Source organism: Arachis duranensis, chromosome 9 (genome assembly GCF_000817695.3).
Source record: "Arachis duranensis cultivar V14167 chromosome 9, aradu.V14167.gnm2.J7QH, whole genome shotgun sequence".
In the NCBI taxonomy this organism is placed as follows: domain Eukaryota; kingdom Viridiplantae; phylum Streptophyta; class Magnoliopsida; order Fabales; family Fabaceae; genus Arachis; species Arachis duranensis.
In genome coordinates, this window is record NC_029780.3 from 115,882,411 (window position 1) to 115,895,601 (window position 13,191).

Here is a 13,191-nt window from a genome sequence, read left to right on the forward strand (position 1 = left end):
ATTTTTGGAGATTATCAAAAACAAGATTGCAAAAAAAGTATTTATACGAGCAAATTGAATTAAATTTATTGGTCAAAAAAAATATAATGCTTTCAGTGAAATAAAAAATTTTATTGGAGATCCATATTTGTCGTATGAAACAATTACAGAATTTTTTAAAATTAAAATGAAATCATTAAATCCAGTAACGGAGCTACGTTAATAAGAGGGCAATAGCCTCCCCAAATTAATAATTTGTAAATTCTAAGTCTCTAATTTTTTACTTGAGTCCATCTTAATTTTCAATTTTTTCTCTCTTAATTTATATTTTTCATGTTGCCCGCTCACAAAAAATTTAAGACCTCTAACCCAAATCTTGCGCGAGTGTATATTCATAATGATGATGATCCTCAGCTTTAAAGTTAACTCATTAAAACCAAACTACAATTACAATTAAAAATTAAATAGCTCATCAGTCATAATATAAGAAGAATATACAATGGAGGACATTTTGGTGTGAGAAATGAATATAGAGATAGAGATGGAAGAAAATATACAACCATAAATTATTACACGAATTTTATATCAAAACAATTATTCGTATAACATCATTTCTAAATATATCAATGAAAAAAAGATATACAATGAAATTTAAAATTGTACAATTAACTTCTTTCACATTCAAAAAATTTATATTTGTGTTTCAGATTTAGATGGGTGTCAAAGCCAGTCACTAAAACAGATTCACTAATAATATAAATCATTTCGTGTATAAATATATTTTTGGAAAGAAAATACATATTAGGTAGGGACAGCTAAATAAATTAAATAGTGATTTCTCAGTATTTGCTTTTCTCACTAATAAATAATGAATATATATAACTACTCTATAGCCAAAAATTAATACACCAACCAGTAATTCACTAATAAATATCTTTCCATCTATAGATATATTTCTCGAAAGAAAATACATATCAGGTAGGTACAGCTAAATAAATAAAATAGTGATTTTAAGTATGAAAATATCTAGGAGGCCAGCAATTTTTATGTTTTGCGGCCAGCACTTAACCATCAAAAGAAAAGTGAGTGATCTTCTACCGTTAAATGTAATCTCACACCATAAAAAACACTATTGATGGCCAACGAATGGTTACAAAACACAAAAGTTGCTGGCCCCTAGCACTCCTCAGTAAGTATTTGCTTTTCTCACGTTGAATGAATTTTTAAACTATTCTTTAAATTTCCGCAACAAAAAAATTTTGTCCGTATGAGTTTTTTTATAGGATTATCGAAAAGGAAACTTACAGACCACTTATATGTACATTAAAAAAAACTTACAGAATCACTTTTTTTACAAATATTTATTATTATTATTAACGACATTAGAATGTGCGTAAGATATATACATTAGTAGGAATAATGCAATACCTTTTAGTCGAGATATACAAGAGAAACTTTACCGAGGGAAACAGCAGATGCTTTCAGCCAGGTCGTGAGGAATTCAACTCGGGAGGAAGGTTCAAAAAAAAGTTAAATACAGTAAAAAAAAACAGTTAGATCCCTGAACAAGATGGGTACAGATACAGATCCCAAACAGTAAATAATGCAATTAATTCCAAACTACTTAACAAAAATATATGAAGATGTGAATATTGAAATATTTTGGAAATTGCTGGGATTATAATTTTTGTTATTCATTTTATATACCTAGATATTCCGAAACACCTCTCATTGTTATTCCATAATTCTAAACTCAACCAACCAAGGAGAAATATAGCAATTACAATTAACAACTCAAACTTTTCAAGGAGATCTTCCGAAAATATATGTGTGGCCTTTGTGCTATGATTATTGCATTCGTAAAGCAAAATCACAAATCACTGATGTGACATACAAAAAGTTACGATCAGTTTCTTTTCACATAATCACAACAAACACGCATAACTTTTATGTTATTAACAAAATTAGAAAGTGCATAACATACATATATTACTAGAATAATTCAATATCTTTTATGTGAAGATCTGAAGGAGAAACTGAAAAATATCAATTTCAATTAAGAAATTAGTTATTTGAAAGAAGCAACAGAGTTTATTATCGATTTAAAATTAATCAATCAAGCAATTACTAATCAATTCTATCCATCTATTAACAGTTATCAATCAATTCTAATAGAAAATATTATTTAATTCTAATCATACGGTCACATTCACAATCAATATTTTTCAATTGGCAACGATGCCTAATTAGGCAATCAATAATCGTATTGTAACGATCGAGTATATTAACAATTAACAATCAATTAGAACCACTCAACAATCAATTCAAACAATGGTGATTTCCAGTGCCCTCTAAATCAAATTTGAAAATAAGGTACATGTTTATTATTTGTATTAGCACTTTAGCATAATCATTATATCATAACATCGAAGTAAAATTAAATAACTAGATACCAATCACCAAACATTTTCTTTCGCAATTCAAAATTAGCCAACCAACACAAAATCAGATATCTGTAGAATAAGTTTGGTAATTATCAAATCTCCCATACAACAAATTCACAAATTCAATTCTCACGGCAAAAAGATTAAGTAACCTTCGGTGGTCTGCCAACGGGCAGAGACAAACGACAAAATCCATGACGCAGGTCAGCGTGCAGCAACAACATCCAAAGATGAGAGACGAGCAGCAACAACCCCCTACAGAGGCAGAGGGAGGCGCGATACACGAGAAGCCGAGAAGAGAAGGAGGACTGAGGCAGGGCGTTAGGTGCAGTGATGGCGACGATGGGCGACAACAAGATCTGATGAGGAAGAAGCAGGAAAGCACAGCCACGAGAGTAGAAGAAAGCCGCAGCGGCGACGGTTAGCATGCGTTGGCGGCGATGTCAAGGTGAGATCCAGCGCCCAGATCTGTGGTTTGTGTGTGGCTATGTGCCGTTAGGAATAGATAGAAGTCAGTGAGTCGGAGAGGCTTTTTTGGTGAGTTGGGCTCCAGAGTTCAGACTAGGGTTTTTTATATTAGCTTTAAAAAATAATTAAAATATCCAATTGGTCCGGATTTTTCAAACACTCCGGTTCACAACTTTTTATCAAACCTGTGCGGTTCACCATCATTTGCTAATAGCGAAAACATGAGGTTGTCATTTTCATGGGATGAAAATTTTTATAATTATTTATTATGTCAATATTAAATTCCTAAATAAACATGTGTATAAAATATTGGTTAGCTACTTTTTATAAAATAAATTTATAAATATATACAAGCAATTAACGAAAGTTGTGTATATCCTATAATTATGGTTAAATATTTTTTCTCAAATTTTTTTTTCTATTTATATGTGACAGTTAGTCTTTTTTAAACAATTAATAAATATGACAGTTAAAAAAATTGTTTCCAATAAAAAAATTTATATAACCAAACTTTGTATAATGTATAAATAAAAGACTACATTAAATTTTTTTAAAATTAAAAGAAAATTTATAAGAATGGATTATTAGCGAATTCATATTATTTGGTTTAGTTGATGTATAATCTCTGTTTTTCTAACAGTTATTACCGCGCAACGCGCGGACAATTGGACAAAATCTTAAAATCTATTCATATACTAAAAAGTATAACATTTTTAATTTAATAAGAAGTGTTTAAATAATAACTTACGTGTCTGCTAAATGCTAATCAATCCACTCCAAATTAGATGATTTTGTAGTGTTAATTTCTTCATTTATATGTTTATTTTTTAATATGTAATCTAAAGGCTAAAGCTATATTTATTTTTTGGATTTATAAACAAAACAACTTTATGTTTTTGGTAGAGATTAGAGAAACAAGTTTGTAGCTTGTACCATTAAATGGGTCTGATGACTCTGATCATTGATCAATTATAAAATCACCAGACTGCTTGCTGTATGGGCTTGCCACTCACCTATTATTATTAATGTATCTGACTCAAATTTTCGATGCATTGACCATTACCAAAAACAAAAAAGGTCTACCAATGGTTTTGCTAAAAAACAATCTGAAGATGCTTAATGAAATTGCTTTGGAATTTGGACACATGTATTTCTGACTTAAGAATAAATAAATAAAGAACAACATATGTAATTATGTATACATATCTAACCATGCTATATGTATACTAAAATCAGCTTTTATAATTAACTATCAGCATAAAATACATGTTAAAATATAAATATATATTAAAAAAAAATTAAATTATACATATATTTATATAAAATACATTAGTGACTGATTTTAATGATTAATTTTAATATACAAATAACATTTTTAATACACGTTACAATAAATAAATGCTGCTGGGTATCCCAGTTAACATATACATCAAATCTTAGTATCTTACCAATATACTCTTGCCTAAGTTCCTATTAGATACGAGAAAAAAACATATCTCTAGCTTCACCAAACGTGTAAGCTTAGCTAATCCATCCAGTGATGCAGACAATTAACTCCGACATGCAGTACAACAAATTAAATTAACAATGTGCTTAGTGTTTTAGAATGTTGTGGGACACAGAGAGATGTTGTAAACGAAATCTTACCAGCAGCAATATATTCATATGCGAAGAATTCCTTGGACCAGAGTATTTGACACCCACAATCATCAAGAAAAGTATGCCATATACCCATGAGTCCCCTTGTAAGATCACTTCAAAATGTTGTGTCAATTATTAACATATAGTGATATACATGCCAACTTAATTGGCAATGACATTATCCTTAACATCATCATCAAGTGTTACATTTGATTCCCATTTAACGGACCTCAGATTTGGTCTAAGTATAATACACTTTTCTCTACTTCTAAATTCTAACTACATTTTTCGTTGCTTCTTGTCAATGCCTTAGAAAGAATCAGAAGTGCTAACTTGCAAAAAAGAAAAAATGGTCTTTCAACTTCAATGTGATTCTGCTGACTGAAAATGAGACCAGTATTCCTTAACAAGCTGCCCAAAAAGTGATCCTTCCCTCTTCATCAAGTTCATTGGCTCATCATACTCTACCAGTTTTCCTGCACAATAATAGAATTCTAGTGAGGAACAAGATCTATGACTAGTTTCAAAAAGCATTTGCACAATCATATTGATGATGCTAATGGCACATGGCAAGTGGCAGTTAATATGCAACTTACCATCACTGATGGCAAGAACCTTGGTGCAATCCATCACAGTTGGTATCCTGTGAGCTACTGTGATTACAGTACAATCTGCAAATTCAGTCCTAATGGTTTTCTGCAGAATCAAATCAGTTGCATTGTCAATTGATGCAGTTGCTTCATCCAGCACTAATATCTGACTTCTCCTTAGAAGTGCGCGCCCCAGACAAAACAACTGCCTTTGTCCCATACTCCAGTTCGCTCCGGCTTCAACAACTGAAAAACAGATTCTTATAAGTCATAAGTAATTAGGCATGAATTGAGCAGTACAAGACTGATAATAGCAAAGGTTGAAAAAAGTTCACCTGAGGAATCTAATCCCTCTTCTTTCTCTTGGACAGCCTCTCGCAATTGACACTTCGCAAGAACCTTCAAGTGGAAGCCACAATTAGTACATATTTACTATGCAAAACAGAGATAAACAGGAGGAAGGCTTCTACTTGTCATTGATCAAACAACATGCTTAAAACAAAAGGATTATACATTACCTCCCAAATCTCTTGATCAGTGTATTGCGATAAGGGGTCCATATTGTATCTGACTGTTCCATTGAAAAGAGTAGGATCCTGCGGTATGATACCGAAACGCGACCTCAAATCATGAAGTCCAATGGAACAAATATTAATGCCATCAACTATGATCTCTCCACCGGCCGGCTCCACAAGCCGGAATAAAGCGCCTATTAGTGTCGACTTTCCACTACCTGTCCTGCCAACAATACCAATCTTGTGTCCTCCTTCAAATGTGCATGTGATTCCACGGAGTACAAGAGGCGCATCAGGTCTATATCGAATCTGTTTTGGAATTATCAACAAGCAAATTGTATACTTCAGTTCAACTTCCATTATTTAAATGCCTTCATGCACAAGTTTTTCTAATAACTAACAATGTACCTGCAAATCATGAATTTCCACTTTTCCCTCAAGTGGCCAATTTGTTGGAGGACGATTTCCTTCTATAATTTCTGGAGCCTCACTTGGTATATGCATATATTGATTAAGCCTTTCCACTGATATTATGTAATTTTCTATGTTGCACTGATTTTGAATTGAAAATACTAGTGAAGCATTAAGTGAAAGGCCATATGAGAGAGCCATGCCAATAAAACCTGGAAAATAACACCAAAGTTTCAAGTTAGAAAAATTTCTTGAAAAAGTGCTTAAGTTTGAGGATATAGACATAATTTATAAGCCATTAGACAAAACACAGAGTGACATTGAACTCAGTCTCACCAGATGTGAAAGTTCCAGAGGGAAGTACAACCATGCAAAGTGCTGCAGATGCAAGAACAACTGCACTGACTGTTTCCAACCGCTGAATGAGCCACTCATTTGCTGCAAAAGTATGGAAAAAAGGACTAGCATTGACATCAATCAAATGAAGATTCTTTGCAAAAAAACGATCTTCCTCCTCAAAAGCCCTTATTGTCACAGCTCCAGCTACAGATTCAGCTAGGTGATTAGCTACATAGGATTTTGTTGTGCCATTGAGCCGCATCAATTCTTTCGCAGTAGCAAAGTAATATCTCTGTATTAGAAGTAAGTATTCTTAGTAAACTTTCCAGAAAAGAATATAACTTTCACATTAAAAGTAAGAATCTGTTACCTGCAAGCGAATTGCAAAAATAATCATCGGTATAGAGACAAACAAGACTTGCCAAGTAACAACTGCTAAGACTGTAAGATTAGCATAACAGTTAGAAGTAGCTGCAACAGCAAAAAGAAGGCCAAATGGGACATCAAGATCAACAATGCTGAGATCCCCAGAAACCTGAACAACAAAATAACGGTCAGTCAAAACACTTCCATTGCATACGGCTGCAAGAGGAAATAGTTTAGTATGCTTACCCTGCTAAGTATCCGTCCCAAGGGGGTGGAGTCATAAAATGCCATTGGTGCGCGAAAGAGAGAATTCAGTAGCTGTAGAAATAATGATTTTGATGACTGAAGTCCCATAGCAACTGTAAGAAGACTTCTCACCAACAAGAATAATGTTGAAGTAAATCCAATCAACAAGTACACTAAAATCAATTTCAAAGTGCTGACATGAGGATTGTCAACATTGGCAGCCATCCATGAGTTTTGCGATATCTGGCCAATCACAAATGTAATCTGAGAAATGACAGCCACAGAGAAGTACACGTATCCTTTGTTCTGATTCAGATACTGTAAGTAAGGCCGGAAGCCTTGGTTTCCTTTCTCTCTCTCTTCTTCCTTAATTAGCTGATCTCCTTTTGATGCATCAAACTGCTTCTCCACAGAAGTTTTCCTAATCTCTACTGCAGAATTAGAATTTCTCTGGGAAGAAGTAACATCCATAAGCCGGTCAGAACCAGCAGTCTCTTTGTGAGCACTGACAAGGTCCTGAAATTCTTGACTTGAGGCCAACAGATCATGATAAGGAGCAGCTTGTAGGATTTCACCATCTGACATCAACTATAATGCAGAATGGTGTTAAGGACCGAAACAACAATTGAATGATGCAGATGCGCACAAATCAAATAAATAATGAAAAAATTAGTCATGAACAACCCGTGTGACATCAAATGTAAAAAACGAATTAATTAGTCCATTCATAATTCAATTAAAAAAATCACAAAATCATAACTTTAGAACTTGTTATATATTTGCAATCATCATATATTTTTACAAAAATACAAGGAGAGAAGTATGATATAAAATTAAACAGTGGTTTAAGATTGCCAAATTACCAAAACAGAATCAAATGCAGGAAGAAAGTCAACTTGATGAGTGACAAGCAAAACTGTCTTTCCTGCAAGTCCTTGCATGATGTATTCCTACAAAATTCCAAATAAATCCTTCAGTAAAGAGAAAGTAAACAACACTGGAGAAATAAAATGCAGTATGTAAAGAAAGGAATTTGTCATTACATTAAACAGATTTGTGGCAGTATGTGCATCAACAGCACTGAATGGATCATCCAAGAGGTATATATCAGCATTCTGGTAAAGAGCACGAGCGAGCTGAATCCGTTGCTTCTGGCCTCCACTCAGGTTAACCCCTCTCTCCCCTATCTCAGTGAGATCACCATGGGGAAACAACTCAAGGTCCTTTATTAGTGAAGACCTATGCAGAGTTTCTCTATACTTTTGAGTATCCATTGCTGATCCAAACAATATGTTATCCCTTATTGTACCTGTCTGTATCCATGCTGTTTGAGAAACATAGGCAAATTTGCCATAAACTTCAATCTGCAATTCAGAAATAGTGAATCAGATAGATATCTTTCAAATAAATATAATGCACTCTCAATAGGGTGAAATAAGCTTACAGTTCCCTGAGTATTAGGAACTTCCCTGAGAATTGCTGCTAACAGTGTTGATTTTCCTGATCCAACCTCTCCACAAATAGCCAACTTTTTCCCTGGCCTAACCTCTAAGTTGATATTTCGCAGTGTCGGTTTTGATGCATTATCTTCCCATGAAAAGTCAGCAGCCTTGATTGAAATGGAGCCCCTCATGTTGTCGCTGAAACTCTTCCTCTTGACATTTGCATTCTGCAGCTCAGGTGCCTCAAGGAACTTTACAAGCCGGGCAAACGCGACTCTGGCCTGAATGATCACCCCAATGACATCAGGAATGATTCTAATTGGATCTTGAACAAGGCGCAAAGTTGCCACGAAGGTGAAGACGTTGTTAGCATGCAGGGGAACGTTAAGAAAGTAACAAGCTCCAAAGGAAGCAGCGGATACCAACACAGGTGAGGACCAAAAGAGAAAGGTGTTGTAGGCCTTGCGCAATAGCACTGCAGACAACCATTTCAGCTCCACGTTCCTTAATCTTTCAATAGAATCCTTGAAGTTGGTTTCCCACGCATACAATTTCAACACCTTCATATTCAGAAGAGCCTCAGAAGTAGCCTTCAACCTCTCATCTTGTGCCACCATGAGTTTGCTTTGAAACTTATGCTGCAACTTTGCAAGTGGAGTATTGCAAAGCACAGTGAAAACTATCACCACCAAGGAGGCAATTGTAGCTAGCCCGACGGCGCGAAAAAGTATTACCAAGGAGATGCATAGCTGGACGCTAGTCGTCCATGTCTGGTGAAACCAATAAGGAAATTCTCCGATTCTATAAGCATCCACAGTCACATAGTTCATGATCTCACCACCAGAATGATTCAATCTAGCAGAATTTGATAACCTCAGTTGTTTTTTATAAATGGCTGCAGTGAGCAGAGATTTAACTTTCACACCTATCAGTCTGGCTCGGAAGTACCACTGCCTTTGTGATAAAGATTCTATGACCTTCGTAAAGAAAAGTGATATGGCCAATACAAAACCTTCATATTTGAAGCTTTCATTGCCCTCAGCTACCAGTATGAAGGAATTCAGAAGCAGTGGACCAACGGAAATAGCAATCACCTTAAGCAATGCAAAGAATCCTGATATCAGAATTTCTCTCCGGTGACATAAAACTATAGTCCACAAAATCGATGAGTGCGAAGACGGATCATTCTGTTTCTTCCTGTTCAATTGGTCTAGAAACAGCAAGTAACAACTTTCTGCTTGATCTTGCTCTCGCAACTTTGGGATATCTTCTTCCTGAAGTGTTTTCTCTTTACCCCTCTTCATCAAAGGATTCATCCACCAAAATGACATGGTACTAAAGAATCCAGCTCTTCCATATAGAGCATCGTTGTTGATAGAACCAATTTTGTTGGACTCACCATTCAAAGGAGTGTAAAGGCTTTCATCAAGTTCCATGTCAGTTTCCCTGCATTTATATGTGCAAAGCAACAATAATATTGCCCCTGGGAAAGATAGAATATCTAAAGCTACCTTAAGGGACAGGTCTTTGCTACCAATTACATAAAACAAGGAAAAAGCACAGGAAATGCCAGAAACCAAAAAGATAAGAACAGAGAACATCCTTAACCATGGTCTTGGAAGCTGTTTTAGGCCAATATTTATTGCTATGCTGACTGACAACCATGTCAATCCTTGAAAGAATTCTAGCAACCACAGATCAAGAGGCAAAGAAGTGTGGGTTTTCCTCAAATTCTCCACTAAAACCCAAATGCCTAAGCACAAATGCACCAGGCCAAGAGCACCATTGGCTATGGCAGAGACTAGATGCAATTTTGAAAGTCTTGGTGACCCTGTTAGACCATGTAACGGTTTGGAGGGTAACTTCTTGATCATAATGAATAGGAGCATGAGAAGAAGCAACACATCAAAGCAAGATATCAAGAAGTGGTTGATGCATGAGGAAGGATCAATCAAAAACTTGAAATCATAGCTGCATGTTTCTTCCCCACAGAACATGCTCCAAAACCCCTCCATTTTTTAGGCCTTCTCTTCGTTACTTAAATTCTGTGTAAAAGAGAAAAATCTGTCAGCTAAATCATGCCTTCAGTGTAAAACATATTGACTTGATTATTTGAACACAAAGAATGGCGCAGAAACAAGATTTAATGAAAGAAAAACATCCCAAGGGTGAAACTAACTACAAGGAGAAGTAGGTAAGAATATAATGACAGTGAAAGATTCAACCGGAGAAGTCATCATCTAAATTCTTGTAAAATCATGAATTTAGTTAGACTCATGAGCTAACTCGAGAATTTGATAACCGTACTTATCAGAAACCATTCAATGCAAAATGCAAAGCCACAAAAGAGCTGGTTTCGGCATTGATCATTCCAAGAAGAATGAGAAAAAGAAAACAGAGTACGTATGATTATATTATACATACACACTATCGTTCAAAAAATTACTGCAGGACAAAAACACAAACAGGAAACAAGCACCGATTAACGGAAGAAGAAAAATAATACTATCATTTGAAAATTAGAAAGCAAGAAGTGTAAACGTCAGTTTTTTTTTTCTTGGTTCAAAATAATGGATGGCGTATAAACAAACCTGTAGGTAGTAGACTTAGAAAGCCGAAAGTGTGGCGGAAAGTGAAGACGTTTTGTTATGTCTTAGCAATTAGCATATACTCATAATTCAATTAATTAATTATAATTAACGAGTGAGGAAGAAGAAGAGAAGGCGGTGGTGTTAAATGAAATGAAGAGAGAAGTGAATTTGTAAGTGCATATGAGAGGAGCATGATGGCGTCATAGCTGACGTCACGTAGTCTCATCTTCTTTGTAATTTACGTTTGGAAATATTGAGATGGAGATGGAGAAGTAGGAGCAGGTAGCCTAAGCCTAGTGAGTAGTGACAAATCGTTGCCGCGGTTCCGATTCTTCAACCCACACACCACAAGCCACTCATTTAGACATTATTTGTAATCTGGTGAAAACTCAGTTAGATTAAGATTGAATATCCAACCTAATTGGGCCTTTAATAATTATTTCGAAAAGACTACAAAATTTTTAAACAAAAAAATAATTTAGTCTTTGATTTTTTTTTATGGGAGTGATTAATTCTGTATCAAAAAAATATATACATAAACTAATTAGTCCCATACAAATAAAATTAAAGATAGAGAAGAGTTTTTTTTGTTAAGAGTTTTGTTATCTTTTGAGATAATTGTGAAGAATCGTTTAGAATTTTTTTCTTAAATTAATTTTATACAAAGTTAATAGTTAAAAATTATTAAATAATTTAATAAATTTGACTAAATTATTATTTAACAAATTTTAATTATTAAATTCACGTGAAACTAACTATACCTAAATTTTTATTTTTTAATCCACTCACACTTAGATGGTAAAAAATTATTTAATTATATTTGTTATGTATTATTTAAATAGTAATTATTTAAAATGAATATTTTTTCAATTTGTCGTATTCGACACACGTATTTTTTATATCTGATTGTATTTTAATAAAAAATAAAAAATTTTAAATATGTTTATACATATCTAAATATTTTCGTATATTAATATGTTTTGTCTTATTCTTAATATATAATTAAAAAGACATTAAAAATAATTAAAAAATTTATTTTATACTTTAATATGAATAAAAGACCAAAATATCATTATAATTATCTAAAAAATATTTTATATTTTAGATATATAACATATTTCCGTATCTTATACAAATTTTAAATTTTTATGTTTTGTGTGTTCCGTATCGTGTCGTATCCTATCCATCAGATAATTACAAAAATAAATATTTTATTAGTATAAAATTATTATATATATTAAAAATTAGTCATCAACACATGACACGGGGGTGAAATACAGCCGCCAAATTTCATCATCTCTTATTTCTCATTTTTATAATCTTCTTTGCTAATGCATTTTAAGGGTAACTTATTATAACTTTGTTTACTAATTTACTTTGCTAAAAAAACCAAAATTATAAAGTTTTTATATATAATAACTAGTGTATTAAATATGTCTATTTTTTAATTTTTTTAAATATGTAATATAATAAATTAAATGTGAGATTATTAAATATAATAAATACATATTTTTTATCCTAATTCTAACAAAAATTGACTTTAAATTTTAAAAATAATAATTTTATTTTTGTATAAATATATAGTATATACGATAATAAAAAAGTATTTAAAAATCCCCGTAGATATATATAGCAGAAAACCTCTTCATCAAGACCATAGGTTGACCCGTTGAATGGAGGGATGCAATTTCGTGTAAGATGGACTTAAATCAAATTAATTTTAAAGGTAATAAGTGACCAAAACACAGTGCCAAAATAATTATATCCAAATAATAGTTATCTTCTTTGAATTGAGAAGCTTTTTTTTTATATATATATTTATCATTATTCTCCTTTTATGTTTGGCACACAATTGTTACTCTTTCAATCAACGCCGAACATGATAGATTATTTTCCGGTTCTTTGAAAATGACACTTTTGTAGAGTTCCAGGAAGACGTGTTCAAGTTAAGTTTGTATACTCCCAAAAATAATTGAAAATCATGTTACAGTTAGGAATGTAATTCAATTCTTATTTAATTGTATATGTACATATCATTTATTAGAATTATTCAAACTTAAATATATAACATAGATTCGGAACGCAAGAAAAAACACAATTCTTTTTTCTTTTTTATTGCTATATTAACAAAAACTCTTTCAAAAAGAATCGTATGGAGT

At 33.1% G+C, this 13,191-nt stretch overlaps 1 protein-coding gene across 1 annotated transcript; it reads right to left on the reverse strand.

Annotated features, from left to right (window-relative positions):
- Positions 1-4,181: 4,181 nt before the first annotated feature.
- On the reverse strand, positions 4,182-11,359 carry LOC107467800 (ABC transporter C family member 10). The gene is made up of 12 exons (XM_016086987.3): positions 11,033-11,359; positions 8,444-10,486; positions 8,043-8,363; positions 7,863-7,949; positions 7,000-7,587; positions 6,758-6,922; positions 6,385-6,679; positions 6,046-6,260; positions 5,641-5,946; positions 5,458-5,521; positions 5,129-5,368; positions 4,182-5,008 (listed from the first exon to the last, which is right to left on the reverse strand). Exons 2-12 carry the CDS (start codon positions 10,454-10,456, stop codon positions 4,896-4,898), a joined length of 4,407 nt encoding a protein of 1,468 aa, XP_015942473.1. The 5' UTR covers positions 10,457-10,486; positions 11,033-11,359; the 3' UTR covers positions 4,182-4,895.
- Between the last annotated feature and the right edge of the window lie 1,832 nt (positions 11,360-13,191).

Coding starts and splice junctions, on each gene's coding strand:
- LOC107467800 (XM_016086987.3), bottom strand. CDS start 10,456: ATGGAGGGGTTTTGGAGCATGTTCTGTGGGGAAGAAACATGCAGCTAT. Junction 7,950..8,042: donor CTGCCACAAATCTGTTTAAT/GTAATGACAAAT, acceptor GGAATTTTGTAG/GAATACATCATGCAAGGACT. Junction 6,680..6,757: donor TTTTTGCAATTCGCTTGCAG/GTAACAGATTCT, acceptor CTTCTAATACAG/AGATATTACTTTGCTACTGC.